We start from the raw sequence: 25,496 nt of genomic DNA, 5'->3' as shown, positions 1-25,496 counted from the left end.
CCCCAAAAGTACATAAATATTCGCAGTCGAAGCGATATCAGAACTCGAACCACGAAAGTATCTATGTTACTAATATGTCTGATATTAATTTCATGCTATTTTATTGTATTATTATTGTTATACTTCGAGCACTCGGTACGACGTCCAGTTCCCTCAGAACGCGTCAAGAATGGTCAGCCACGGCGTCGAATGAAACGCGCTTCGCGGTCGACTGACTTTTCCGAAATGTTTTTCCAGCAAGCAGGAAACGACCGGGACCGACTCCGTTCTTTTCCACGGCCGTTCTTTTGTTCTCGACTACGGAATCCTTTCTCGCGATACCCGACTAGAGTGTCCGGGAAAGGAAAAAAAGAAAGAGAGAGAGAAAAGAGCTCGATCCTGCACTCGGTTTTGTCTCGGCGATTCTCGAACGAGGTAAAAAGCAAAACAGGATCGTTCCACGTGATCTTTCGTGGATTTTCTAATCGACGAATTAAACGCGTCGCGATATCGCGGGGAGGTGAAATTCTTTTGTTTTTGATTTTCGATTCGTTTCGAATTTCCTTGTCCGCGCAAGAAATCAGTCTTCCGTTTGTTCGACTCCTGCGTTATCCTTCAACTGAATTGCTCCATTCGTCTGTTCCATCCAGAGCTTTTGATCTCTTCTTTCAAACGAAATTCAATCCAGCATACTCGGCATGAAACACCTTGCAGCTTGCGTTTAACTCAGATATGTCGAAATATATATATATATAAGATTTAGTGATTTTTTAAAAAAATATTTTTTATAATATTAATGTTATATTGTAATTTTCTTTTTGTTTGGTGCTTGAATTAGATTGTATTTTGTATTGCATTATATTAATGTATTGTCATGATTGTTTACTTTCAATTGGTATAATATTTATAATTACTGTTACGCGTAATTCATTAATTTATTATTATAAATTCGTGATGAAAATATGAAACGTCATTGTTATGAATACTCTCAGTTTAAATTTGGTGAATGTGTTTTAAAATTTTTTTCTACAAACATGGATTTAACATTCGGAGGAGATTGAAGATATTTTTCATTCCTGCTGAGCAATTTACAATGAAACTTTACAAGTTACAAATTACATTCTACGTACACCAATTTAATAATAATGAATTACGTTAAGAAATTTCTCAATAAAGTAACGAGCATATCTGAGTTAACAATCACGAAGAATACGAAGAACAATGAAACACAACAACGAGAACATCATCCACTAAACAATCTACCAGATTCTCGCTCGTCTCCTGTCTTATTTCAGCGACAATAATAATTAATTTTGTTTCAGGAACGGAATTGGTGCCGAGCTGATCTGCGTCACCAAGGATCAGGGGTTAGGCAATTTGTGGCGGGACGTTTAATAACGATAGTCGCGATTTAACATAAAATATTTTTCTACACGAGTTATCTATATACATACTATATACATATATACATATTAATCTGTACAATAACGTATACAGAAGGCGAGATATATTACGTTGCTGTAGCATATATGCGTGTGTGTGTGCGTGCATGTGTGTATAGAGAGACAGGGATGTAAGTCGAATGATTGCATTTTTTTTTTTTTTTTAAGCATTATTACCATTGTTTCACGCACAGGTAGGGGTGAGTCTGAGAAAGGTGAGAAGTTGCGGAGGAATGAGTGGCGACGAAGAAACCCAAAGAAAGAAAGATTCGGCGTCCCTCTTTTTTGTAATTATTATTATTGGCGAGTCTTTCGGTGGCTAACGCGCCACATCCGAAGTAGAGGGACGATAGAACAGAGTGTAACTCAACAGAAATAAGGAGAGAAATTTTTTCGCGAAGGGATGGTTACGTAAAAATGAAACGAATCTTTTCTTACATTTTTCTAGCGTCAAGTAGCGATTAGAAATTTAAAACAAAATCCTGCATCTCATTTCCAAGAAAACGGAAGCCCAGTTTCACGACAAACGAAATCAACATCTCTTCCTCTGTCGCAGAGTAGCGATTGAGAAAGAAAACTCACCCTTTTTCGCGCATCAAGTAATTTAGTTCCGCCTTTTTGGCGTTGTGCATTCTCTGTCCTAGATTTAGATTCTTTGCTCTTGAATGTTTGCTTCGTTCGAAACGGAGAACGTTCTATTAGTTTATAACATTCCTTCCTTTCTCTGTTTCCTCTTAACCCTTTAACCGGGGATGACGATTTAACTCGTCACTAAAATGCCTCTCCAGCGCTCAAGGCGAGCCAACTCAACTAGATTTCTAGATATTCCAATTCCTCGGAAACAGATCTTCCAATCTTTCAATTGCGCGTTACCTCGTCATTCCCAGTTGCAAGTTAACTCGCCAAAGAGTTGGGTGGTGTTTCACGACGAAAATCGTTTCAGTATTAATATTACTCGTTATTTTTCACTGTTGATTATCATTCAATAATAAAGTTAAATTATTCTTTGGCGATATAAATTAAACGATAGAATATTAAATAATGCAAAATACAAGTGATGTAAATAGCACAAAAATGATACAGCAACACGGGATTAAAATGGGAAAAATAACACGGGAAATAAAATAAGGATTAGCGAAGTAACTGGTAAACTCATTTTCACGAGCCATTCTTTCCCGTTGGATGACTACTCGAGAGAACAACCCAGTGTGTGAATTTGTGTCTTCGCTGTGTTGTAACATGGTGCTGAGCAGAATTGCATTTCAAATAGAGAGAGAGAGAGAGAGAGAGAGAGAGAGAATGATTCGAGTTTTGGGTATCGCTGACGCACGTATACATTTATAATACATTTGTACGTTAGAAATTGGTGCGCACGAATGCGAGGATTGCGTATGATGGTACCGATCAAATGGTACCCGCGAATATTTTTGGTGTCAAATACAAGAAGCGATACACGAGAAGCTTCTTTCTTTCTTTTCTTTTTTCTTTTTTTTTCTCTGCACTTTGACGAATTCGCTGTACTGACCGAAACTTCCTTTTTTTTTCCATTTCTTACCTCCCCCTCGGTTCTCGATGTATCGTTGTCATGCGAAACTGTGTACATGGCTGTATCGTTGCATAGACAATGGTTATAGGTGCGTTGGATGAGGATCTAGAGATCGTAGGAGTAATTTACTGTTCGTCGTAGAAGCTGAGAATAAAATGGCACAGTACTACTGATTATGTATACGTCGACGTGTTTCCGAGTGAATTATTTCTATGAATTATCCCTTTTTTAAAATTTCAGGTGCGACCACCTGTCCTTGTTCCTGCCTTTCATACTTTTCTTTTTTTTTTTTTTTTTTTTTTTTTTTTTTTTTTTTTTTTTTGTTTAGTATAGTTACGTTTTTAAATAAACTCGAGTTAATTTAAATATGTATATACTTAATTTTTGTCTTTTTCAGCGAAATCGCCTACGTAGATGTATTCGACTGTTTGATTTCTCAGATTATTGATTTGCATATTGATTGCCTTGTATGCTTACCTTCGAATATCGAGTCGCGGTTTGGGTTAGGTTTCCACGAGGAAAGAAATTTCCACTAAGAAATTTGGAAACAAAATCGTAAGGCAAGGGGTTAATATTAATGAAACAATATTTATTATATAAAATATTTCTTGATATAATTTTGGAACACGATGCAATGCTTGCTTCAAGAATTGCAATTTTTCTCTATAAAATTTCTGAGCCAAACATCTAAGTATACACATCTCGTTTAATTTTTCAATGAAACATTTCTTTTCACCGTTTCTTATTAGTACAGTCTTGTTCAATATTTTGTTTTCAAATTGGCCGAGAAGACAAAGGAGAAGGATTTTTAGGGGATTGTTTATAAAGCACAGTATGTTTAACAAATAGCCGGTGCGTTCCGTCAAGATTACAACTCGCATGCGGGTGCTTCGTGATACGAATTAGGGAAAAAGCTTGATTACCGTGACATTTGTAAGGATTAGAAAGGGAATAAGTAAAAAAAGGGAGCTTAGTGGCCGGGAAATCTGTCCCATTCTAATAATTCGTCGCGACTTTTCTTCTCTCCAATCTCCCGTCTCGTTGTTGCCTTTTCTGAAAGCTTTCTTCTTTGTCAAAGGTATCTGATTCTATTATTATTCGTTGGATTACGGTAGTTCATGTTATACCACAAAAATTTCGGCTATTTAATTTTTGTTTCGTGCGAGTTTTAAACTAGCAGTGAAATTAATTTAAATTAATGATTCCAGAATTTAGTAATTTAAAGTGTATCCTAAATCTTCAATGTTGATTTTTATTCTTCACTGATTTAAGTTAAATGTTAGAAAATCAACAATCTTTACTCGTCCACGAAAATATTTTATCTTGCTTTTATTATAAATATTAAATCATGCCTCGTTTTTGGACGTATCTCTCTTCTCCACAAAATACATTTGAACCAGTTCACCAGTGAATATCAGTCAAGAGTTAAGCGAAATCAACAATTTTTATTTATGCTTCTTTGCTCTCCCACTAAAAAGTTTGTACTTTATTTTGTTCTTATTGCAAATATTAAGGTTTCTCAGTTCGTTTATTTCTTTTCTCTTTCACAAAAATGTATTTTAACAAGGCTATCATTGCATATCAGTTATAAGTATTCTTTTGCACTTTTTCTTTACAAAATTCAGTTACCAGTTGAGAATTAAGCAAACTTCTTCTTTGCTCTTTCAAAAAAAATTTTGTACCTTATTTCTTCCTTATCATAAATATTAAAGGAGTCTCAGTTTTAGTGGTATCTCTCGTCTTGCCACTTTGATCTCTCCCACAGGAAAAAATACATTTCAACAAGTTTCACCATTCAGAATACATTTTTTTGCAAAATTAACAATTCTAATTTATACGTCCCTCTGCTCTCTTACCGAAGAATTTAATAATACTGTACTCTGTACAAATATGGAACAAGCTTTTCATTTTACCTCTCTCTTCTCCGCAAAAAGATACATTTTAACTAATTCGAGTTGTACCTCATGGTCGTCTTTCTTCTTTTCGAGTGATGAAAACAAAAAGAGAGAAAAGAAAAAAAAAAAAAAGAAAAAGAAACGCGAGGGTTAAAAGTCTCGTACGATCCAAACGAGAGTCGGCTGCTGAAATTGGTAGCTGTTAATTAATTAACGCGTCCCGCGACGGAACGACGCGAATTCTGCCTGCCGACGATTTACAAGGAAGTTTAATTACCCGGTGGTAAGTTTAATGTAGTTAGGCCTATTGAACGCGCCGGCAAGATTGTTTTACAAAGTAAATGAGGCAATGATGACTCGAGGCTTCGGGACCACCTAGAAACCAGCCAGAGGTCCTTCCGAGGCTCGCCTTTAAACTTCTCCAGAATTAATTAACGTACAAGCACCACACGGTGTACAGGTTGCTTCGTTGCTTTCGACTTTCGACGCCTAGATCGACGAAACTGGGACAGGGTGAAAGTGTCCAAAAACTTATTCATTTTCGTCACTACATTAACTGGAGGTATTTTTATATAATTATACATATTTTTATGTATATTATTGCATATTTCGACATTTCATTTAATTTGTATAACGAGAGAGACGACTAATCTGAAGTTAACAAGATATTTTGTTAAACCTAAAAGGGGAACGCCTTATATCGATGATTTAGGCTTTCTGATAATTTTTATAGGTTTGAATTGTGTTAGTAATTTTCTGTTGGATTTAGTTTAATAATAGTTTGTGCAGCTGGCCGTATAAATAGTCGATTTCGTTCGTATGTAATTATGAAATTTTGTTATTTTTAAATAACATTTGGTAGACGTCGTATGGGAGTTAGTGCAGTTTACAGGTGTCGTTCTTGAACGATTGAAAGTAAATATATTTGATAGAAGATACAGCATGAATACCAATCTCAAGCATATAGTTATCTTTTTTTACAAAGTTGTATCAGTTGAAAATTATATATAATAAATATATAATTTTCCATTGTTATTGGTACAATTGTATGAGTATCTTCACTGACTCTTTACGTGTTATATTTATTTTATGCATTTTCAGATAAATTTCTAGTTCAGCTTCTCCCAATTTTGGCTTTTGATGTTCTGTGTTTTTTTTTAATAAAAAGAAATGCTGGATCTCATATTTTTCAATATGGAACGAAACGAAAAGAAAGAGCGAGTGTAGCGAAATAATCGAAATTGTGAAGAGCGGATAAACTAGAAATCTATCCATTTTTGTATCTTTAAATTCCTCATAAAGTAAATCATGGCCATTTATAATACCAATAATAAAAGAAACGTCCGCAGTCTGACAGTTGTAGATATTATGCTTCCAAAAATTCGCGCCATCGCGTCGCATTGTCAGTCATCGATCCAGACCGATCCTCGATCCCCAGACTCAGACTAAAGGGAGAGGATACAGACGGTCGACAAAAAGTTCTGCTCTAAGGAAAGAAAACAGAAACCCCCGGCGGAGAAAGGAGTCGGCAGGGTAAAAACGAAGATCGAGAGTGGAAATGGAAAGGAAACGTAGGATGGGGTTGTTACCAAAGAAGTGTTGGCCATTTCCTCGACCTTGGTGAACTTCTTTGTGGTAACTGGAGCTCGTGGATCTCAAACGAATGAAATTTTTAATACGCGGATACTTGTGTATTTCTGTATATTTCTTACTGTATGTGACGAACACTTTACGGAGGATCCACGGGAAAAAGGTCTAGGTTTGGACAAAAAGTTTATTTTTTAATATGTAACTTGACAATTCCATATTTTTTTATATATTTAGAGAATTTTAATTTGTAATGAGGCATAGCCAGTGACAAAGGGTACACATACGAGGAAATGTTGAACTCTTAATTTGTTAAAGTTTTTTCTATGGATCTTTTGTTTCAAAAACTATAACAGAAATACATTGGCGAGGAAAATTAAGGGATCATTAAATTTTCCGTGAAAAATTGCCGATATTCGAACCATTAGAATTTCATGGGAAAGAAATCACTCAGGACTCTCAGGGCAAGATGTTTTTTCTTTCTAAAAATTTTAAAAAATTCAAAGTATACGAGAATTAAAAATTGAAGTCTCCTTCTCACTTTTTCGTTGCTTTATTGTGTCTTGTTGTGCCAATAAAAAGTCCGTTTTTATTAGAACAATTTGAAGTTTATGCATATGTGATTAGTTTGATGTATGCATGTTTAATACGTTTTTGTTTAATATGTGTATAGTAGTGTCTATGTTTGTTGTGTGTGTGTTTATGTATATTTATACATTAGATATACACACACCATAAACACTAGACGTATACATTAAACACACACATGCTAAATTATAAAAATTATACACGTTAAATTAGAAATATAATACGAAAGATCTGTAAGTATACTAAAAACATGAATATTTAATTTCTTAAACTTCAGTTACGTTCAGTTTTTTCAACTTGTCTTAAATGTTTCAAAATTGCAGTTTTTATCGGTTACTTACTGAGAGAAATTAGCAAAATTCTTCAGCGAGACTTTCAACGAGAGCATGTTCCTGAAGATTTCTACAGCGCGACGTAAGGTCGTCGTTGAACAATGTTACGATAAGATTCACCAAAGGGGACAAAACTATTTCTGCCTGGTAGACAATGAGGGGAGAAACTGGCGAGTCAAACGCAAAGCTGAGATGACAAATGAAAGGAGATCTCGTGTCGCGTGGGTGGTGGTGGTGAACTGTTTCATTTGTTCCGTAGTTATATCTCGGGACCTCTCTGTTTCTCTCGATCTGGATATCTTCTCTGTGAAAATTCTCTCCTCTTATTTTTCTCAATCAATTTTCATAATTAATCGAAATGTATGATCGTAGATTTAGTCGTAATGTTATAGTGTGTAATAACGAGTAACACGAACTCGAAGACAAGTGAACAACAACATAAATAATAAAAGGGGATCAAATTTAAAGAAGAATAAGTATTAACAAATAACTAGGGAAACTGCAAAAATTATAATCCAAATCTATTCCCTCGGTCTTCGAATCTCGCCAAGTCCCACAATTTCAACTCACTTATGGTGTACGTCGAAAGAAACGATGGAGGAATTTTCGTTGGAAGAGCGATAGTCGAGATGGGTGGGGGCCAGAGAGGGTTGGAGAATGCAATTTGTTCCAAATTCCAGAAGCGACGCAGCGATGATTGGAGCACGGGTAAAAAGAAAGAAGGTGGGAGTAGGAGGAGGAGGAGGAGGAGAGGAGTTAGGAGAGCAACGAAGGTAGAATAATCGAGTTTGCTGTTCGTGGCTGGACGAACATTCCGAAGTAGTTGGCCGTAAACGGTGCTGACTTCGACCTGGCAGGAACATGTTAATTAGCGGTAATTAAAGCGTGCTCTCGTCGACCACTATCCGGCGTGCATCGGGCTCGCTCTCTCCTCGCCGTTTCCTCCCCGTCGAGCGTGGTTTATCCGTTACCTGGAATCCCCTTTCGTTCCCTCAATGGACACGCTCCACCGTAGAACACGCGGGCATAATTGATTTCGCCTTTTCGCGGCTCGTTCGTTCAACGATCCCCCGACGATAATTAACGAGTGTATGGGTGTACGCGCGCTATATTGCTACTGTCGAAGGTTGCGCGAGAGAAGCACGTCAGGGGTTGAAACGTGTTAACCGAGTTATTACTTGATCAACGAGCTCTGTGTATTATTATTAACGTGACGTATAATTAGTAGACTGTGAGTATTAATTCTGTAATGTAGGCAATTTATAGAAGAATTCTCTGTATGTTACAGAATTAATGATTAATTCCAGCCTGGTCGATAGTTTTTGTAAATGCGAGTACCATACAATACAATGATACGACGTTTTCGGAAAATAATAGATGTATAAATAGAGAAATTCATTTGTTATATTCCAATGATTGAGATTCTCATGGCGGGTTAACAGGTTGTCATCGATAAATTTGGAATGGTTAAACGATGTCAAGTGTCCGATGCGTTTGCTTTCTTCGAAATAGAGAAGAATAAACAGGGGTTGGTACGATAAATTTAAAACAAAGAGACGAATAAATAGTGATAAATTAATAGAGACATAGTTAATTATAATTAAGTCAGTCATTTACTCTCTGCACCGAAATTAAAACACCAATCAAAAAAAAAAAAAAAAAAAAAAAAAAAAAAAAAAAAAAAAAAAAAAAAAAAACAAAGAAAAAACGAAGGAAAAAAGAAACCAAGAAAACGACTTCGTTCGTCGCGACAAAGTTTCTTCAAAGAAAGAGGGGAAAAAGGGGGGCAGAGAAAGAAAACAGCATCGTTAACCGAAGGGTAACAATTCCAGCCGCGAACGAACAATAAGAAATCATACAAGCCGTCCCGTCGCGGGTTACCGTCCCGTGTATATAACATCGGCAGCCCCACTGGCTGCCATATTTCTTCCATTCCACGAATCCCGGGGACGTTGATAACCGATCGATTAATTCGAGCGGGGCCTGTGCACGTCCATCGCATCGCCTCGGTCTCTCTCCTTCTCCCTCTCTTTCTCTCAGTGCATCGGCAGCCACCGGGATCTCTCTTCTGCGATCGCCTCTCCTTCTTTCTCCTTTTTCTCCCCTTTTTTCCTCTGTTTTCTCTGCCGCGTGTTCGGGGGGCCTCCTCCTTAAGTCAGATCGCAGCAAGATGGCCGCGGGCCCCGGTAAATAAGCGACTGTCATCTGACGCCCGCAAAAACCAGATACACCGCGCCAGACTGGTCTCCATTCTCTCCACTTCTCTCTCTCTTTCTCTTTTTCTCTCTCTCTCTCTCCTCTCTTCTCTCTTCTCTCTTCTCCCGGGCTCCTTGCTTTTATTCCCTTTCGTTTCGTTCATTCCCTGCCCCCTCCACCCCCCTAAGTAACCCTTCAGCTCCTCCCTTTCGTCCGACAACTTTCTTTTCTTCCTCTTCTTTCCTATCTGTTCTTTCATTTTGTCGTCTCTCTACGCCCGTTGCCTTTTTCCACTCTCTGCCTCTGCCTCTGCCTCCTCTTCCTCTTCCCTTTCGCCGAGCCCTCGCTCGCTCCTCGTCTCCTTTTGCTTGTTCCCCTTTGGTTGTCGTCGTTCCGTCGCGATCCACGGCGAGAGAGGATTAATTACAAAAAATCCGCGGCGACGCGAATTGGAAACGTCGTTCCACGAAGAAGCGGCCGAAGGTTAGGAAAGAAGGGAGGATGACGGTAGCGGAGCCCGAAGTTTTTGGCCGATTCGCGGAGTGATGGTCCCAATAAGCGATCGATGGGGGGACCGGGAGGTGGGAGGGCGCCGACAGCTGTTCCACGGTGACTTTCGCTCGCGTTCGGTCGAATCGTTTCACCCTTTCGTTGGAATCACGGCCGAGGAAGTGGGAAGCATCGGGGCTCTTTTTTGGACAGATTTTTTTCTTTGGTTTCCGTGGGTTCGATATTTCGAGGCGTGTTTGGAGGGCGGCGAGGTACTTTGATTTTTGTGCTTTCTCTTGTTTTCTTTTTGCGATTCTTAAATCTTGATTAACGGATGTTAACTTGTTTTTGCGACAAGCTTGGATTTTAATAATATTTTGTTCATGCAGCCTATAACTTTCTATCATTGAAGGATCTTAGAAACGTAGACAATTACAGTAACATTATTATCATTGAGCAGTTTTCGATGTAATTCAATTTTGTTGTAGGAAACGTAAAATGAAAGTACCCTGAACGTGTAAATTACGTGTATTAAAATAAGTATATAAATTGCGAATCTTTAAGAGTATTTCTATTTTTATAAACATGATTATATTAGATTAGAAAATAATAAGATACATTAATTGAAATTAAAAATGCACAGTTATGTGCACCGTTATTAAATGAATCTTAAAATTCAGTGAAATTATTTTTTTAACATTTATTACGTGTTCAAGATGATTATTCATATTCTACCAATACTCACAGTGCGTGAATATTTTTTTCACATACGTATTTAAGAATCAGTATGTCGGGGTTTTCATGTTTTTCACGATATTTCTGGGAGGGGTGGTGTTCTCGTTCGTTAATCTCGCGCGTGGAATTTTCAAGAAACGACGCTGAATACAAGGGTGGGGAAGGAGGAGTTTTTCAAAGGGAACACAGGATGATAGAATCTTTTATTTTTCGGCAATTCCGAGACAAATGGTCGGTTGCCTTGACGGGCCATTATAATGACATTAGCAAAGTTTCTACGGGGCGCTCGACTGAGGAAGCTAGCAGTCGATTTCGCTCCGACTTCGTTCCTTTTTTCCTTGACACTTCCTTCTCTCCGTAGCCATTCCACACGAACCGAGAGAGCCAAGACGGAAGCAATCAGAAGGAGCGTATTGCCTCTTTAAGGGTTGCTACTGTTAAAAACACGTGGTTTACTCTCCATGCACTAACAATAAGCGCAAATAGTCTCTTATGTTGCAGTACAGTCTAGTAGTAACGGGATTTGAATTTGATTAAATTGTAGAAATTAATGGTGATTTCCTCAGTTCTCATTGGAAAATCTCGATAATTTTCAAATTCCCTCACTCGAGAACTCGATAAGGCGAATTCTTCGTAATTTGAAGATTTTTTTCGAAATTCTATTTATCAAGATTCACTTATAATCTATATAGAATCCTCGAACAAACTTTAGAACATTAGTCTCAATTTCAATTGGCAGTTGCTATAGTTGTAGATTTCACTCGATTCTTACTCGTTTCAGTCAATTCTAACCGCCAGTTTCCGTAATGCTCACCGAGAGGAATGACCCGATGAACACCGAAATTCCATCGGGCAATCGATCTCGGTTCATTGAGCATCGAAGGGGTGGAAAGGCGGGGTGGAGAGACGGCGAGAGGTCCCCGTGGCGGTTTTTCGGTGGCGACGGTCGCTTCTTGACAGTAGAATTGGGAGGAATTAAAAACGAAGTGAAATAAAGCAAAAGGCAGAAGCGACGAGAGAGAGAAGGAGAGAGAGAGACGCGCTTTGCCGGGTGCTTTGTGATGTTCCCAGAGTTGCCGCTCCCTCCCACTTTCACCTCCCTCCTTCTCTGTCTAACCTTCTTCGCTCGCATCGTCTCTTTCTCTCTTTCGTTGTCCTTTCGTCCCCTTTCAACTTGGTTCGGTCCACCTTCGTGGATCTTATTCCACGGCCTACTCGGACGTTCATGCAGCGAACAACTAATTTGAGTGGAGTGCTAGCAGTTCGTCTCTCTCTTAGCAAAAACTAATTACCCCCCAACGCGGTAGCTGCGTCTGTCCTTTAACGTCGAATTACCATTTCTAATCCTGTCTATCGTGAATGAATTCGTCCGATCCCGCGACGGAACACCCGTGGTCGCGTTTATCATTTTGGATGTCCTTGTACCTTGGTCAATCTGTATTCCGATGTTTCATCCGAATTTTCTACGCGCCCCCGATTAAAGATACATTTATGCAGCATTGTAGGATTAATGCGACGACCTCGTTAGGTGAATATTTTCTTTTATCGTATCAATGTATTTTGAATATTGGTAGTTATATTTGGGACGAATGTCATAGTATTTTGACAGTGTGACGTTACGATAGAATATTTATATTGTTTAAAAAATTGTATGGAACTGAAAAGGAAGTAGATATTTATTCGTATTTTTGGAAATATTCCTCGTAATATCGGATATAATATTTAACGTGTTACTTAATATGATGATATTGTGTTTAATATAATATAATGACATTATGTTAAAAGATATATTAAATATTTCTGGAATTACAATCTTTCCAATCAACGTGATAGCGTTGATATTTAATCAGTACAACGATGTAGAATTAAATCAGGCAATTTTGGAATTATTAATTTAATTTCCTTCTAGTGCTAGAATTAGATAATCTGAATTTTAGCAGTGTCTCATCCACGTACAATCCCCAATAATGCTACTCGATTAAAAAAGTTCATTAGTCGAAAGCCACCAGCCAAAAAGATACTCGAAACTTGGAGAAAGATCTACCAATTCAAACAAAATTGTAAAATATATTGGAAACTTAAAAAAAGATCACCGACCAAGAAATTTCCATCCACCAAAATCGAAATAACTTAGCTGACAAACCAATAAAAAGAATTACGTAAATTGTTTGAATCGAAGCGTAATTGATCCAACGATTATGGATGCGAATCGACCCAATCTAATGGCAATCGAGCGTGTTGAAACCCTCCCACATTATGCGAAGTTTCAACGAATAATTCGAGCGTCAGACGGTGTGACACATCGGTGGAACAACGGTGTTTCGATCGAGAAATTACTACAGAGGGAGAGAGCGAGAGAGAGCGAGAGAGGTGAGGCGCGGGGGTAGAGGTGTCTCGAGAGGGCCAGAGTATTAACGATAATTAGACAATTAATTCCTCGTCCCAGGCCAATGGAGGAGATCGCTCGACCGGCCGACCGAGACGGAGCCGACTATAAATTCACCAATTATCGCTCTAACGCGTAATTGGGCCGATCTTCCGCTTGAAACTTTGTGGGAAAGCAGTCGACCGCGACATTGGCGCCAATTTACTGATTGCATTAACAGCCTAATTGACGTTTGCAGTGGAAGATTGTCGTTGCTTGATGATCGAAATTCTCCATCGATCGATGGAGAAATCGTGGTTAACAAGCCAATTTTACGTTTTAGAAAAGATAGGACGTAAGTGACATTTTTTTGAAATTTTTAAATGAACCCTCTTGGTAGCTTGCAATTTTTCTACGTATCGTTTAGACCTAGGAAACATTTCCGTGTAAAAATCTTGACTTAAAAGTTTTGTAAGAATAATTTGTTGGTAAGAAAAGCCGAAGTATTCGATTATGTTCCAAAAATCTGACCTAAGTATTGAAGTGAGTCAAAAATCAGCCAGTAAAAGGATTGACCACAGAAATTAATTAAACAAACAAAGATAGTTTTGTAGGTAATTTCGAGTAGTCCAAAGTGGAAATTTAAAGGCTGTAGAAAAGTTGTAGATTTTTCCAGCGATAAATGAGCAATTAAAATAAGTTCGCGTCAAGGGGATGCAAGTGATTTGTAAAAGTAACGTTCCAAGTGATTCGATTGATCGAGCTAGCACTTGAACGAGCAGGGACCGCGAAATTATTATAGAATCAGATGAAGGAATTCGAGGATGATTCGGGATCGACGGAGGAATGCATCGATCGGTCGATCGTCTAGGAAGGGTTCGTGGATCTTTAAAGACTCACGGCATTTCGGCGACAAACGTTTCGGCGGGAGCAAAGGGCTTCCTGGAAAGTCCTGAAAAAGGCTTCGCGTTCCAGCGAAGGTGGTCCCCGATATCCTAAACTTTCGAGATACCAATGCAACTCGCGCGTCTGTTCAACGATTTCTAGTAGCGAATCGTTGGAAATAAATTAATGGCAGATAAATTATAAAAATAGTAGTAAATTTTCAATTCTTCATCTAATGAAGAAGACGTTTCGTGAAGACGTTTAATTTAATAAATGATGTTCAATCATGATGATTATGTATGTGAAATCTATCTAATGGCGTGGAGTATGTTTTTATTAAAATATTGTTTTCTCATTAAAAAAATGTTTGTTATTTGTGAGAGAAACAGGGCAGGTTAAAAAATCGCATTGCTATTTTATCAATATTAAGAATCGTATTTTGAAATATTAAGCTTATTGAAATAAAGATAAGATTCATACTCTGTTGAAACAAAAATACCGTGAAATTTAAGGAGACCTGGTAACTATTTGAATATAACTTTGAATATTTTTTATTTTTCTAAATGCTGCTTTCATCCTTGTACTCTTTAAAGTTTCCACAAACAAATTAAAATGCACAGACGAAGAAAATAATTTTTCAACAATCAACGTAGAATACGTTTGACCCGTTACATTCTTTAATATGAATCCTTCAACAAGTTGATCCTTAAAGAGGAAAGATAGTTTCGCCATCGATTCTTTTGATTAATTTTCACGCGACTCGGGTGTAATTTTCCTTGATAAGTTGGATGGTTCAGAAGGTTCAGACCCTTGGATCAGAGGAAAGGATGATCTCCTTGTTGCTCCAAGCTGGCTGATATTCCATTCCCTTTTTAAAAGAGTTCGCTAATCCGTGGGTAACGCGGGGTCGAAATTAACGTCCAGTCTTCCCATTAATATCGTCTTCCTAATGAGTAATTACTTTCTCCGACGAAATAATCGCGAAACGATGACTAATTACATTCCTTCGCGCAGACATTACCGCGACGACGCACTTTTGGAGACAAATTTTTCCACAGTTTTTCTAAATGATAAAAGAAAAGACTCTCGGGGAAAAGACACTTTGAAATAGATACACGTGTACGCTGGTAGAAACTAATTATCCATTATCCAATTATCCGAGAAATCCATCTCCTCGAACAGCTTGAAATATTCAGCGCCGTGATCGTTCAGCGATGCTACCATAAATTCCAAACTGCAGCGCCCTCTCGAACCGTCGAAAAAATGAGAGGAACAAGAATAGAAAGAAAATAAATATCTTTGCCTTCATTAAGTCCTTTCTTCGTACGTAACCCAGAAGCTCGTTCCACGATCCCAGTGGTAGCCTCGAAAAATAAAAGACAGAGATGTCAAGAAGGCGAAATGAGAGAAGGGAAAAAATACTCGAGATAACTATACCAGGAACAAAAAAATAAAAAGAAAAAGAGAAAGAAAAGAAAGGAGAGGAACAAGAGTAAGACGAGACGAAGTGAGAGAGAGAGAGAGAGAGAGAGAGAGAGAGAAACTTATAAACGAGATGAAAACGGAAGAAAAAGGAGAGAGGAGACGGAGAAAAGACGAAATCGTACAGTAGTCAGGGTCCTTTCAATCAGAGAGGTAACCACCTTTTCTCTTTCTACCACATCTCTCGGCCCTCTCCTTTTTCCACTCCCTCTCTCTCTCTCTCTCTCCCGACTGGCTTCTTAAATTCATTCTTGCCTCCGACCACGGCTGTAAAAGCTCGCGCGGTTGCTTTACGAGTGTGAATAGACGGCCGTCCAATTATGCGGCTTAATTTAAATGGGATAATTGCGTCGAGCGAGAGAGTGAAGCCGGCCTTGCTGTGTCCGGCATTATGTCTCTCGCGTGGATATTTCTCCTGGCTGGCTGCTACCATACATTGCCCCTCAAAAGTATGCGAACGCTTGCCATTTTTCGATGAAGTCCGTACGACGAAGTGTGATTAATGTACATTGCCACCGAGAAGTCTTGGGGCAAGAAGTTTTCATTGTTGATAACAAAGTTCTTTAATCACGCGTGCGTTATTACTGCATAATGTATTATTAATGATAAAATTTACCACCACGTATTTAATACGATTATATAAATACTCTGCAAGGTATCATTCTGTTTTTTCAAGTTTGAAGCAAATATAGTAAATACTTATTTTTTGAGCGAGGGGATAGATTATTATTGTTACGAATATTTATATACAGTTATATAATATATTTTAATACAATAGATACAATAATAGATAACAGATGTACAATAATTCGCAAATGTAATTGAAGAAAACTACGACTATTATATTTTTCGTCATTGATGAAACACTAAAATATATTTTCTAACACAACGCAAACTCAAATCAAAATAGAAAGAATTCACTATTCATATTTTCGAGAATATAATTGCAAAAAATAAAATTTGTTTTACATTATAATATTTTTAGATATTAGACAGAAAGAATCACACTTTACATTTTTTTTCTTCCACATTATGCCCATTCTGCGCAATTTATATAAATGCGTAAAAGTTCGTCTAAATACATACACATAAATTATATGTCATTTGTAGATAAATATATCCATGTCTGAATATAAGAATTAAGAAAGCGTCCACATACTTTTGAACAGCAGTGTATAGAGAGTCGCGTAAGAGGGTGAATGAAGGAAAACGAGACGTGCGTAGGTAGACGCGCGTATATATATATATGCGGTGTATGCGTAATACCAGCGGGATGTGTTTTACAGGACGATCAACGATCGTAGGTATACGTAATTGGATTGCGCTCTCAGGAAATATTCATTCGGTTTTAACAGGCTCGCCCTCCGACCGTGTATTTATTTTAACGCGTTTCTTGTTCTCGTGGCTACTGACTGGTAGTCATCCAGCCTCTGGGTACGATTTCTCTTTATGCGTTTGTTGTATTTTTCCACCTCCGCGGCTATTCAAATGATCCGCTTAACCTCGTCTAGTTCGAGGAGAGGGAGGATCGTTTTGGTCGATCGGTTTGCTTTAGATTTGTGGGATTATCGAGCATCATAGAATTTTAATTCCAACATTCAAAGTTTAACAAAAATAGCAAAAGATAAAAAAGAAAAATAGTTATATAATAAAGATGTAAAAAAAAAAAATTCCTCCTGATCCTGATGGATGTAATCATGGGAAAGAATTACGATAGAAACATAATTGCCTATTCGAAGGTTATTTACTTTCCATTGATCGAGTTTGTTAGTAATAACAGGGCCATTAGTTGGAAGTTTTATTGACTAATTTAGAAACTAATGAAGCAGACATTTCGAGTGAATGAAAAGCCTTTCAACCTGAGAGTAGGTGTCAGTAACACCTAACGGACGCGGTCGACGCACGAGCCACGAATTTAAAGTTGGTCATCGGTTTCTTGTTTTGCGCTGCTCCGAACGTGGGAGGCATCGTTTCGCTCGTTTTCTTTCTTTACCTTTCGCGATCGGAATTGGATTTTCACGCGTATACGGTTTCATCCATCGACACTCGACTGTTTCTGGAAAAATGTAAATTTTATGAAATTTAATTCATCCTATTTAATAATGGACTAACAGAGAAATTGTGTACCACGAAAATGACTAAAAGTTACTCTAAAAGTAAGTAAAAAGCGTATAAACATAATTTCATAAACGGTGGCAAAAAATTATCAAAAGGCACAATTGTAAACTATTATCAGAAAATGAAATATATTAGAAATAAGCAAAGAATAGTCCTGGAATATAATAATAATTATGATATTTCTTATATGATTAATATCCTTGCTTAAGTAACGAAAGAAATTATGATATTTATTTCAAAATGAAAAGAAAAATTGAAGAATAGTTTCCAATCAAGAATCAGAATCTTACTCCAAAAGTGATAAAATAATTAATAATACATTATTTTATAATATGATACTCGAAAAGTTTGTAAGATCAATTTTATTTCAATTAAAAACAATGTTATACAGTAGGTATTAAAGGTGAAAAATTAAGATTGAAACTAGAATTAAAATTATGCTAATATAGTGTATAAGTATACAGAATACTGTATTATAATGCATACAAGTACCATACAATACACAATAAGTGGAACAAGGATAAGAACAAATGAAACAACTCTATCTTTATAACATCTAATAAGAAGAAAGCGAATGACAGAGAAATGTTGAAAAGATAAGACGCAAAAATGAGGGATTCTATTAACTCGAAAGGGATGGTTCTACTAGGAATAACAACTTTGAAGAAAGGAACTCTCGGAAACGATAATTCTATCGAGTGACGTTGATTCTACGTGCAACGACAACGATGGGGGAAATTAAGCACAGTCATATTCGCAATTAGAACGCGGCTCAAGTTCGCTCGTTTGCGGATTGTGCCGTGTAATCTCGCGTGGCCCTTCTTGCCCTCTTCCTTTCACCCTCTCGTCAGGGATTCCCCTTTTCCCGTGACTCGCGATTTTTCACGTCCTCGAGACGATCGTTAGGCGAGTTATCAGTGCTATCCCGCGCGTTTCCCTCGGAATCTCCGCGTTTTTCTCTGGCGAATCGAGAGCAAAGCACGAGCAAACCTTTGCTTTCTCGCCGTTTCACTCCCCTCTGCTCCTTCGCGTACGGTTGTCTAATTTCGGCTTGTCAGAAATAATAATGCAAAATTAGAAAGAAAAACGTACGAAAATATTCTATTTACTATAAGTACAGCGTGAAATGAAAAAGAGAGGAGTTTTCGCAAAAGGAAATCCGCAGCTTCGTAACTCCGGTAGAATATCTTTCAACAATTCCCTTTAATCACACCTAGTAATACTGTTATCGTCATTCACTCTGGCATAAAGTTACATGTTACTACGAAAGAAGTGACTTTATCGTACAGCGCCAATTAGACACCTTTTGCATCGTTCTCTGCCTCCTTTTTACCACGCTGTTAAAGCTGTTCAGTGTTATGAGCCATTGGTCGTTAAACACCAAACTATACTGTATGTACGGGGGATTGCTTTGGAAGCGGCGAAGGAGAAAGAGACACGGTCGATATCGGTGGTCAGACACGGAGTCGGGAACGGTACTCGTCGACTCCAGGAGTCCGTTGACTTTCCTGGAGGTCGGAAAGACCGACGACTTTGAACCACGCGGCGCGTCGAGGAAATTCCATTTCCCTTTATGGAAAAGCGCTGAACGTTGAATCGCTGTGGTGTAATTAGCGCCGTTGTATATGGGAATAAGGAAAGGCTCGGCCTTTGAATCAGAGATCCTCGCGGCGATAGGTTCGCCGCTTGTTTCAATCGACGAACCACTTCGGCCTTTTCACGAATCCCATCCGTTCGTTCAGGCGAAATGTTTACTTTGACGCTGAAATGAATTAATTTTTCATATGTAACAACATGTAGCAAGCAGACGTTTCTCACAGAAAAAGAAAAAAAAAAAAATAATATGGAATAAAATTTTTTGACTGTAAGTTACTGCAATATGGAAATAAATATGATGTTTTATTATTATACGCATCGTGTAGATACAATAAATATATACATGTGTATTCGTTACATGTATACAATACAGCAACATAATGTTTTATCGTTATATGCATTAGGTACGAGGTTAATATCGATATCAACTCAACTGGCTCTTAGAAATAATTAGTTAATAAAATTTGACGTGAAACTGGTGGATATTAAGACAATTTTGTGAGTTCTTCTTCTTTACGCCCACCTAAATAAATAAATCAATTAATTAACTAATATTTTACTAATTATACTTGAATTTGGGTATCTACAGATTTATACTTAACAACTGATTTCGTCAAATCTTTCTTCTTCTTAAGGGTCTAAGATTTTCTGAGATTTTCTTTGCTTTCCTGTCATTGACTGCACTCTTTAATTGCATCGTACGTTTATATTCTGCAATATAATTACATTTTACAGATTATATTCTACAATTCATATTTTATTCTATCGATTAATATTCTGCGTTCTTGTGATTACATTCTACGAATGTATTCTAAAATCTGAATATTCGACAAAATTTATATCCAAAGACGGGAGAGTTCCTTCAGGATTACTTGAAAAAAAAAAAAAAAAAAAAAAAAAAAACGCGCTCTCCGCGTTTTAATTGCAATGGCATCGTGTTTCATCGAACGGTTCCTCAGGTTTCGTCGCCCAGAAATGATCTTAATGGGGCGAGATCGCGGCGAAAATCGCGGACGATGGATCCGACTTGGTGAACGAGCAAGTGACGCGAGCGAAATGAGCTTGAAAACCGTCCGAAAATAAAATTAGGATGCCGCGCGGCGTTCCTGGCGGCTGGTCTCCAGGTAGACATTGACTTTGTCCTCGCACATTCCTCGGCCTTTTGCGGCAACTGGAATTGGAACTAAAATTCTGCGGGGATGCGCGTGGAATCGCATTCTGTCAGTCTTTAAGTAATCCCGAACGAAGTATTTTAAGGAAGGCGGGGGAATGGGTGAAAAGAAAAAAGAAAGGGAGAAAGAGAGAACGTTGGACGCGTTTTAGTCAGAGAAATGGCTGCAGATCGTCGAAGGGCTCGTCCATCTTTCAGCTCGATTTGCTCGATCGAAAAGGATCAGTCGACACGCAGGAGCTTTAACAAGTTTCGTACAGCAGATGCATACTTGATCTGTTCGGATCAATAGGAAGAAGTTGCAATATACATACATGTAATTGGGGAAATCAACTTTCTGTTGTTTACGTGGATTCTTACTTTTCGTTATTTATATAAACATTCGAAAAAGTTGGTTTTCATTCTTAAAGTATTTAGAAATTCTATGAATAGACATTGCCAATTTGTAGAATATTTATTATATTTGTTTTTATGTTGTCCTGATCTAAAGAAACGAACGAATATGGTGTTCTTGATAGTTGATTCACGAAGATTGAACGATATTTAGGGATTTTTGGGGGATGAAAATGTAAATGATGTGTTTCAGACAAGAACTTTTTTTATCATGTTACATTGGTTATGCAGTTCAGGAAATAGATATTTACAGAATCTATGAATATGTTAGAATAGATCTTTTAATATCAAGTGCATACTTCTAATGACAATAGTAATATATTTGCTTGGACTATTTTACTATGTAGTGAACATGTACTATAAAAAAATGAACACGTTTATTATATGTATCTATATTATGATAGTAGCTAAAAAAAATTTACAGGAACTAATTTACAGCGAAATATTAAACTAAATATGGAATACAAATACAGTATAAGTGCATACAAACTTTTTGTCAGTATTGTACATCCATTGACATAACATATTCAGGATTATCTGATTTTATAGTAGACTGAAAAAAAAAAAAAAAAACACGAGAATGCAATATAATAGATTTTGACATAGACAGAGAATTAAACCAAACAAAATTTTTACGAAAATTTCCTACGAATTTTGCATTGTATCTTATATCAAGGATCAGGATATTAAGTTCCATACTATATATACTCCAAAACCATTTTTGTTCGTCGATTCGTTCCACATCGACCGAGCCATTTAAATACCCAACCACATGCACCAACCAACCCCCTTTTAAAACATTCAAGCTTCTCAAGCTTCAGAAACGATGTAACCCTCGGAGGAAGAGGGACGAGGCTCGATACCACCTCGTGGAGCTACCGGTGGATCGAGATCTGGGGATTCACGGTTGTACGTAGTACGAACCCCCTTGTCGGCTTGCAGAGGGGCTCGCGGGAAGGAAGAGAGACGTGGTGATGGCGGCGTTCTCGAGGGCTGGAGGGATCTGGAAGTCAACCCTCGGGCGGGGTTGTCGAAGGAAAGGAACGGAGGACACAGGCTGGTGGCCTCCTGCGTCCCGGAGCGGCTCCTCTCTGGCTCCTTTTCGCGCCTTTCCTCTCTCGTCCACCTTGCTTCAGCTCCTTCCTCCGGCTCGTTTTCCACCTCCTCCTGCTGAGAGAGGGGTCGACGATATTTTTTTTTCTCATCGAGTAGTTGCGCCTGCGATGGGTGGAAACCAGGCTGCTCCGTTGCCGACCAATCGAGTCGTGGCTTGTCGGTTACGCCTCTGAGTGCGCCGACCGAGGCTGCCTTCCTCATCGACCTCATCGTGGTGGCCGGTCCTCCCTCGCTCTGTCCTTGTCGCTCTGCCTCCGACCCTCTCTCGTCGTCTACTCTTCGTCCGGATCGTGCTCCTCTTCGTGTTCTCTCTCCGTTGCTCTTGGCCAGGCTGGTGCTCCGTTCGTGCTCCGTTCGATCCTCTGGGATTGCCTCTTGTTCTTTGTATCCCGTCTCCGTTGCTCTTGGCTGCTTGGCTGGTTGGTTGGTTGAAGCTCTCTCCGTTCCACGTTCAACCCTCTAGGGTCGTCCCTTGCTCTTTGTATTCCGTCTTTGTCATTCCCGGTTGGCCGGCTGCTTGAATCCTCGTTGAATCCTCCTTGTTCTATCTTCGATCCTTTAGGACTGGCTCTTCCTCTTTATGCCCTGTCCTTGTTATTCTCTCGTTTGGTTTGCTGGTCGGACCCTCGCCTCTCCTCGTTCCACCCTTCACTCTCTGGACTCGTCTGTGGGTCCTCTTTGTATTCTATCTATGTTACACTCGACGTTAGTTTGTTGGTTGAATGCTCGTTTCTCTTCGATCCTTTCTTTATATTCTGTCTTTCTCATTGGCTGGCTGATTATTCGGGATCCTCCTGCCTTCGGGACCCCCTTTCTCTTTACAATTTTCGTCCTTGATTAGTTTACTCGTTTCCCCTCCGTCGCACCTTCGACTCTTTCGAATCGCCTCTTGAATTCCCATTTGAATTCTCTCGTTTAATTTGTTAGTTCAATCTTCGTTTCACTTTGTTCTGTCTTCCTCTTTATATCGTATCTTTTTCTTGTATCTTTCGCTTGAACTTTCGTTTCTTCTTGCACCACCTTCGACACTCGAATCACCTTTTCGTCTCTAGATACGTTTTATCCTCGTTACTATCGATTGGATCTTCGTTCCTCCTTTCTAGCAAGTTTCACTTCTCTCTTTAATCTCACGTACGATGGCACCGGTTGCTTCTTCCTCTTTCAGTTCAGTACCTTGTTCTTTTCTTTTTCTTTTTTTTTTTTTTTTTTAGTATAAGTCTTTTTCAATGGTACCTCGTCTCTCTTTCAGTCTCCTCTGATAACAAGCAGATACTCGTTTCTCTGTAACTATGATCCCTATCTCTTGTCTGTTCATCGCAAGTCTGCTTTGATCCTGTTCATTAGAAGCTCCAGGTTCTTGTCCTTCTTTGGCAAGTGATAGTGAATCCTTCACTATCTTCTGTCGGCGTTTCCTCGTTTCTCCATGTTGGTTTTTACTGCAAATTTCTCTGAATTCTTCTCCCTCTTCCAAATAAGAATTCTTTGAGTGATGATCGACCACGTTTCCGTTTCGTAATTAATAGAACCTTTCGTGGCCAGCCAAGGCCACGGTATTTACTATTGATTTAACATAAGAATTACTGCAAGTTGTAAAATTTATATTTATTTAGATAACCAGAGAAATTAAAAAGTCTATAGCAGAATAAAGAAGACGAGCGTCTTGAAAATCTACAAAATTTCTTCGAAGAATCGTGAATTAATATTAAATAAATTAGTAGTTAAATTTAAATGAACGAATGGATGACTCGATTGGTCAAGTTTCTCGAAAATAATCACAAAATCTGTGTTACATCAAATTGGTTTACCAAAGGAAATTTCAAAGAAAATTTAAAATTGGTTCAAATGTGATTGGTCGACTTGATAGTGAAGATTTTTTAAAATCGTTACAATTATTCTTGCACGATATTTATATATTAAATCCTCTTTCAAAGAACGATCTCTGGAATTGGTTTCAGTTCAAATAAGTAAATAGATTGCTTGATAATGAAGATTTTCCAAAATTATTAGAGTTATTTCCAATTGATTTACACGCATTGAAGAACGATGTATTAAAAGTGTAGAACATTGTCAAAGAATTTTTTAATAATAATACATGAACGGATTGCTCGACAATGAAGTTCTCCAAAAATCATTCTCAAACGCATTCTGTGTTCAAAGAACGATCTTTGCAATTTTAAATGAACGAACGAGCGAAGCACATTTCCAAGAATCACTTCACCTGTTTCAAAACGACTTTTAAATGTCACATTGTCTTTTCTAAGATCTGCTTGACGAACTGAAATCGATCGACTAACTGGATTACGAAGATCGTCAATAATTCTCCCGCGGATCTATAGAGTTGCAATTAGTTTTTGCAAACGTAAACTTATTACTCGTTTGACGCACGGAGCAGCGATCGATCATTTTTCTAGATCCGTGTTTCCGTTTCGTAATTAATAGGATCTTTCGTGGTCGGTCTACGGTGAAAATAATCGGATTATATTCCGTGATCGTTTCGTTTCGCGGAATTCGTATTGTTTTTGAGCCTGATATCCTGCCAGAGATTCACGTTGCTCTTTTAATTGGCTGCGAAGACTGTAACGATCCCGATCGGATGCTGTAGTTTCCCTCGTTCAGCTATTTTAATTAAACCTTCAGCCTTCGTTTGCGAGCCGGGCAAAAACGTGTACTCCACGTCATATTAAACCTATCTGCTTTTCTATCGATTCGTTTCGGTAAAAAGATTGTCCACCGTCTTCGAAGCAGCACTATTCTCTTTCGTTGGACGTTAAACTTGGCAAGAACCATCTTTATTCGACCGAAATATTAATATTTCTTGCCTCGTCTTGACGTGCAGTACTTTAACTCAGTAAGGACCACATAGTTAAATAATTCACGGAACTTGCATAAATTACTTTGCACATCGTTTTACACTCCGAGGGTAATTTCATACGCGATAGAAAGAATTTTCTTCGTACGAGAAAGAGTTCAATTTTTTTTTTTTTAATTTTAAATAGAATATCATAGGGTTTAACTGAAAAAAAGATGCCGGAAAAATATTAACCCATTGGAGATCGATATTTTGTTTGCAATTCTTTTCAATCGATTCGATTATATTATCAAATTGTGTCTTTTAATATCGGTAAAATGAAAGAAAACTTTGTCCATTTTGTCGTTTTTTAGATTCTATGGATTTTGTGGATTCTTTCGCTTTTAATATTCAATTTTTAATCGAAATTTATCTTATTTTAATCATCTACCGTGGCAATCAACGTATTAATCTTCCACAGCGTCATGGCACTTCAAAAATGTATATTTATTTAAAAAAATTTTAATCTCGTATTTAGTGCTTTGCTATTTTATTTCATCGATACGTTATCTACTATAAAAATACGAATTAAATTATTTGCAATTATCATTCCTCAGATTTTAAATTGGTGCAAATCATTTCTCTATTAAACAGATGGTTAATCAATATCGTGCTAATACAACTGTATCTTATTATACCAATTAAAGTGCCACCATTTTGAAAAGTCCCTCATTTTGAAAATTAGACGTGACACCCACCGACCTAACAATCCTCGCTCGAAAATCAACGTGCC

General features: G+C 38.0%; 1 protein-coding gene across 1 annotated transcript in view; it reads left to right on the top strand.

The window, feature by feature from the left end:
* LOC122530636 (ubiquitin carboxyl-terminal hydrolase 48-like) overlaps window positions 1-3,147 on the top strand; it is a 35,851-nt gene extending 32,704 nt beyond the window's left edge. Inside the window, exon 3 of the mRNA XM_043657757.1 lies at window positions 1,302-3,147. Coding sequence (XP_043513692.1) covers window positions 1,302-1,324 — 23 coding nt within the window. The 3' untranslated portion in view covers window positions 1,325-3,147. The remainder of the gene's footprint in view (window positions 1-1,301) is intronic.
* Window positions 3,148-25,496: the final 22,349 nt, after the last annotated feature.

The sequence above is a fragment of the Frieseomelitta varia genome, unplaced genomic scaffold (genome assembly GCF_011392965.1).
Source record: "Frieseomelitta varia isolate USP_RPSP 00005682 unplaced genomic scaffold, Fvar_1.2 scaffold_35, whole genome shotgun sequence".
Taxonomy (NCBI): domain Eukaryota; kingdom Metazoa; phylum Arthropoda; class Insecta; order Hymenoptera; family Apidae; genus Frieseomelitta; species Frieseomelitta varia.
This window is presented reverse-complemented; position numbering and strand designations above follow the sequence as displayed.